Genomic DNA, 6,000 nt, shown 5'->3' on the forward strand with positions numbered 1-6,000 from the left:
TTGCTACCTTATCTTCATAAAGATTAGGGATTACAGAAACTCTCCTAAGGAAGGAATGGGGGAAATAATTCATTTGGATAATAAATAGACTTCTATATAGTGGAACTCCTGTGCCCTCTGAGGTTTTTACAGCTGGAGACTGGCTCCTGTACTGTCAGCCACCATTAGAGAAGGTGATGTGCTGACAAAGGATCATTGCTTTGTGTAGGATAACTTCCTTTGTTTGAAATTAGAAGTAAAACTCACCTGTTCTTTACCTGGAATCATACTTAATTTAATGAAAATTTATTTTTTGAGGGTTGTCATGAAATTTAATCTTAATGGTTTGATAGTTAAGCAAAAAAAACACAGTAATCATCACATCCTAATTTTCCAGTAAATGCATTGTACTTTTCAAAAATGTATTTATTGTTTGTTTCTTTGTGTGGTTTTTTGGTTTATTTTGGGGGGGTTTATGTTACTTTTACATTTTATTTGAGGGGCGCCTGGGTGGCTCATTTGGTTAAGCATCCGACTTCGGCTCAGGTCATGATCTTGTGGTTTGTGTGTTTGAGCCCGTGTTGGGTTCTGTGCTGACAGCTTGCTCACAGCCTGGAGCCTGTTCCAGATTTTGTCTCCCTTTGTCTCTGCTCCTCCCCTGCTCACACTCTGTCTCTGTCTTTCTCAGAAATAATATTAAAAAAAATTTTTTTTAATTTTATTTGGGAAGTTGTGTGCGAGCAGGGGAGAGGGACAGATGGGGAGACCGAGAGAGAATCTCAAGCAGGCTCCACACTCAGCCTGGAGCCCAGTGTGGGGCTTGATCCCACAACCCTGGGATCATGACCTGAGCCAAAATCAAGAGTTAGACACTCAACCGACTGAGCCACCCAGGCACCCCTCTTTATTTTTAAATTGGAGTATAGTTGACATAAAATATTATATTAGTTTAGTGTACAACATAGCGATTCAGCATTTACATACATCACAAAATGCTCTCCATGATAAATATAGTTACCATCTGTCACCATACAAATTTATGACAGTACTATTGACTATATATGTGTGTATGTATAAATATATACATATATGCACATATCTATGTATATATACACATATATATGTGTATAAAATATTGTCTATATATATTATATATATATGTATATATACACATATATACATATATACATATATATATATACTCTATTGTTGTACCGGAATTTTGTACCTCTTAATCCCCTTCCCCTGTTTTGCCCATCCACCCATCCCCTTTCTCCCTTTGACAACCACCAGTTTGTTTTCTGTATGGAATCATATTTTAAAGTTTATCGATTTGATTAAATAAATGTCTCAACTTCTTTTTTAAAAGATGAATTGAGAATATTATTACTATATAGCTAGAATAATCCTCAATCTGTTTACCAAATAAATTGCACTTTTAATGAAAACTTTGAGGTTAATTGCACTATAATTAAACTTTCAAAAATTGGATTCACTCTGAAAATTATTCACCTTGAAAAGAAGTAAAACATTTCAGGTATTCTTTATGTGTGTCTTTTAATTTTTCCAGGTAAGATATTATGTAGGTTAACAGGAGGAAATTAAGGCCTTAAATTTGAGGTCATTATCTCTGTTTAGTACATGCAGCTATTGACCAAATGTTTTATACATTTGGGTATAAATTTTGGGTAGTTGATTCAGTTTTTGTCACAGTCATGGATATTCTGTGTTATGTAATATAATGTACAGCTGTCTCTGGGTGGTTTTGATTCCATGCACTATTTAGCTGAATTTTACCATCTAGGATATAGCCCCCCCTCCCTTTGAGACAGAAGATGATTTAAAAGTGAGAAACTGAAGGCACAGAGAAATACTGAAAATGCCTCTAACCCTTATACCTTACTTATGATACAGCTTCTTAATTAATAACATTTATCATTTAGGTCAGGCTCGGTGATTTGCTAATTGTAGTTACTTAAAGTGCCACCATTTGGAATTCATCATATTCACGTAGTGTTGAACTTGATGTTAGTTATTATGTAGGTAAAGCTAAAATTTCACTTCCCTACTCCTCACTTCCTAACTAGAAAAACAGTGGCCTACCCCATCTAGGCACCTTCTGCTTTGCATAGAAGTCATTTAGAGTTCAATGTTGTTTCTGGGAGGAAAATATCTTAGAATTGAAATAGTTTACTAAATAGTTCTATTTTTTATAGGTAATGTGGACCGAACTGCCATGTAAAAATTTCCATCTTCTTCTCTGTTGTGCTATTCTGGAATCAGAAAAGCAGCAAATAATGGAAAAGCATTATGGCTTTAATGAAATACTTAAGGTAGTTATTCCTTTAATTTAGATTTTAATATTTTGGCTCTTTCTTCTGTTTGGTGGTACTGATACACAAAACATTTCCTTGGAGCTTTACTGAATCCCTTGAGTTAAAACTTAAATTATATCAATAACACTTAGTACTAGGACTGACTCTCTGAGAATGACAGTTTGTTGAATACATATTGGGCAGTTATTTTTACCTGGCTAATTTGGAAGAAAAATAAATTTAACAAATGCTTTTTTATGTAGTTTAGTTTTCTAAAAAAATAATTGTCTTTTGCTTAGAACTTTGAGATGGTAGACTTGGGACAACTGTTGGATTTAATGTTCCATAAGCTTATTAGCTATTCTTTAACTTTAAAACTGAAAGATCTATTGAATCTCTTGGATATTTGTAGTATGTGAATATTTTTATTTTACAGATTTTATCTGTAGTGAAATATAACTGGTAATAAATTGTTTATATAGTAGAATATAATAGTGCTTTTAGTTTCAATTATTTTATTTTATGGATTCATTTTAGCATATCAATGAATTGTCCATGAAAATTGATGTGGAAGATGTACTATGCAAGGCAGAAGCAATTTCTCTACAGATGGTAAAATGCAAGGTATACAGTGTTTTAAATAATTGTAAGATTTTTTTGTTTGTATGTTTTTGGTGGTCAAGAACAAATTTTTCTTTATAGATGTAAGATAAAGGCAGTTTTAGCAGGTTGAAGGCAGACACCAAGCATTGGCTAGCATTTTGTTTACCATTATGGAGTTACAGCACTTAATTAAAAACAGTTGATTAATTACGCTAGATAAGAAACATCGTACAGCAAAATGGCAAAAATAATGAAAACATTTCTGCAACAACTAAAGGGGGCTGTAGAATTGAAGTATTGATGTGTTATCCAGTAGAATTAGTGAATACAGACTAGGACCTCATACTAAATGTGGTATCCCCAAATAAAGACAGATGCTAATCAGAAATAATTAAATGGGTGGTATTTAGTCTATATCCTTACATTTGTATCAGTGAAGCTTTCAGATATTTCTAAAAACAAGGCAAATTTGATATGATCTGACTGTGAACTAAATCATTCTATTCTGATGTTTTTTGGCTTTCGTATTTTTATGAGAGTTCCTGTTTGGTCTTTGTGTCATTTGTTCACGGTTCCAAATACTTATGGTTCACTTCTACCAGCATTTATTTGATAGCTGTTCTGTTCAAAATATGTGAGTGAGACACTTCTTTCTTTAAGGGACCTTGGGTATTAAGGGAGAAAGATAGTGTAAATAAGATTTCAGTTGATATCTAAGATACTATAGTAACAAGGAGAATGAAATAAATTCAAAATATTAGAAAACATTTGTGTTTTGTGGGAGTGGTAGGATGGGGTGGAGAGTGACTAATTCAGAATAGAACATCAGGGACCACTTAAGAAAAAACTGGTTAGAATTTCATCTGAAGAAGGAAGCTGTGAGAAGATACGTAACAATTACACTGTTAGAATAATTATTCAGATTCTGGAATCAGTGTAGTCTTAAGTCCAAATGTTATTTTGTGATTACTTTTCCTCTACAGTGAATGATGGTTTTGTGTTTGATTTTGCACATTCAGGAATTGCCACAAGCAGTTTGTGAGATCTTGGGGCTTCAGGACAGTGAAGTTGCAACACCAGATTCAGACACCGGTGAAGATGAGAGCGTTGCCATGACTAGTTGTCCTGCATCTACATTTCAGAGTGATGCCTTGCCCGTACTTGCTACCAGTGGAGCCAGAGATGACAACACAACACAGATATCAGTGTCCCCAAATGTTAGCAGATTAACACCTGCATGATCATTCTTCTTGCTTAATTTTTGAAGAGACACTTGGTTGCGACCTTTTTCAAGTACTTGAAAGGAGGAAATTTAAAATCTTGGTGTTGATCATGCTTTAAGGTTTATGGAAAGAAAGTGTACTGATGTTCTTGCATTAAAGCTTTACAAAGATTTAAACTAATTATTTTTGTAGTTACTTCTACCAAATAGCCTTTCCTTTTCAATAACATTCCTTAGTATTTTTATAGCCAAGTACATTTTATTTTCTTGCTGATGAACTGGAATTGGATAAATATTACAAGTGGATGAGTTGGAAATTATGCACTTTGAAAAACATTCACTTTGTTTACTCTAAGTTTAGTGGGTTTTGGAATTGATTAAATTAAATCTTAGGCTTCTCTGTAGCATTCTAAGCTGAGAAGTAGATTGTGTTATGCAAGTGATGAAATAAAAGAATTTGTTTTTCTCTATTGTTTACAACAGTACTCAGCTTAAATATTTATGCTGGTTGAATGTGATTTAAATTGGATATTTTCATCAATGCAATTTAATGTGTAGATAAAAAGCTATTTCAACCATAATAAGTGGATTGGCAGTATATTTTTTACATTGAACTTTTCTTCACTTGTATATAAAGACTATATAATAAGTACTTATTTATGAGTATAAGAAAGGATAGGCATATTTTCTTTAACTGAATAAACTTGACTATTGATTTATATAACCTGATTTGACAACAGTAATACATAGCTTCAGTATGATAACTTTTTCAGAACTATTTTCTTAACCAAACATTTATTTCATGAGACTACATTCAACCCTGTACCTTGTGTAATTTTAAAATTAATTGCTTGTAACCTCACTTTACTAATGTGTTTATTATCTTTCCTAATAATGCATTAACTGATTAATCAGGTCTTTAAATTTTTATAAAATGCTCTTTGCAGAAAGCTTATGTCAAAAATTTCAATATACTATCACGAGTCTCAAAAAATACTTTTTTGTATATGAACGAAGCTGTTGTTTTTACCATGCAGTGTTGCATGATTTTAAGTTATGTGGAATTAACATAACTGATTCCGTTTTAATTGTAATTTGTTAACTCCTGTACATATCATTAAATAAATTTGAAGTTGAAGTAGTGTTTTCAGTTAAATTACACTTAGAAGCAGTCTGCTAGTTCTTCACTGGAAGAATAAAAAAATCCAAGCTGGTCCCCAGGACATTTCCTATTTTTATGTGATTGAAACAATCTTTGGAATAAGTTATGGACATGAGAAAGAAACATGACCCCTTTTATAACTGAAAATGAATTTTCATCAGCATGGACTTGGGCATAGTGCTGTCTTGGAGGATATAGTTGTCTGACTTGGGAAAGCAACTTCCTGCAATTGATGTTAATAATGTAAAATAAAAGTTATGCAGTTCTGAAATGGTCCAGTAGATAGATTTCCCCCCCCCCCCCCCAAAAAAAAACCTAGGGAACCAAATGAACTTTTTTCCTACTTGAGTATTAACTGACAATCATGACAGGAGAATCATTAGATTTTAGTTTTTAATATCATATGTGTGTTATCTTTCATCAGTTAATAATGAGTAAGTCTATTTAGACAAAAAAAAAAAAAAGTAAACTGATTAGAAACTCGGCCTCTTCAGCCTTTCATTTCCTGTTGTTCAGGAAATTGCTTAGAACATCTTGATGTCCTTCTTGTTCTTCCTGGATAGGGGTTTTGAGAGGTTTTTTCCCCCACTATGTAATGCAATATCTACTTCGGAGTTAAAAAAAAAATCTTAGCACATTTAATAAGTTGAACTTCTGTCAAGTTTTATTATAAAACTACTTGTTAAAACATTTTTACTAAACAGTCTGAATTTCTGTAT

At 32.7% G+C, this 6,000-nt stretch overlaps 1 protein-coding gene across 3 annotated transcripts in view; it reads left to right on the forward strand.

The window, feature by feature from the left end:
* Positions 1-5,257, forward strand: part of TBC1D15 (TBC1 domain family member 15) — a 75,125-nt gene extending 69,868 nt beyond the window's left edge. For all 3 annotated transcript variants that reach the window (XM_030323243.1, XM_032594011.1, XM_030323242.3), the window contains 3 exons: positions 2,196-2,312; positions 2,832-2,918; positions 3,917-5,257. In XM_030323243.1, the coding sequence (XP_030179103.1) occupies positions 2,196-2,312; positions 2,832-2,918; positions 3,917-4,138 (426 nt within the window). In that variant the 3' untranslated portion in view covers positions 4,139-5,257. The remainder of the gene's footprint in view (positions 1-2,195; positions 2,313-2,831; positions 2,919-3,916) is intronic.
* Positions 5,258-6,000: the final 743 nt, after the last annotated feature.

The sequence above is a fragment of the Lynx canadensis genome, chromosome B4 (assembly GCF_007474595.2).
Source record: "Lynx canadensis isolate LIC74 chromosome B4, mLynCan4.pri.v2, whole genome shotgun sequence".
Taxonomy (NCBI): Eukaryota; Metazoa; Chordata; class Mammalia; order Carnivora; family Felidae; genus Lynx; species Lynx canadensis.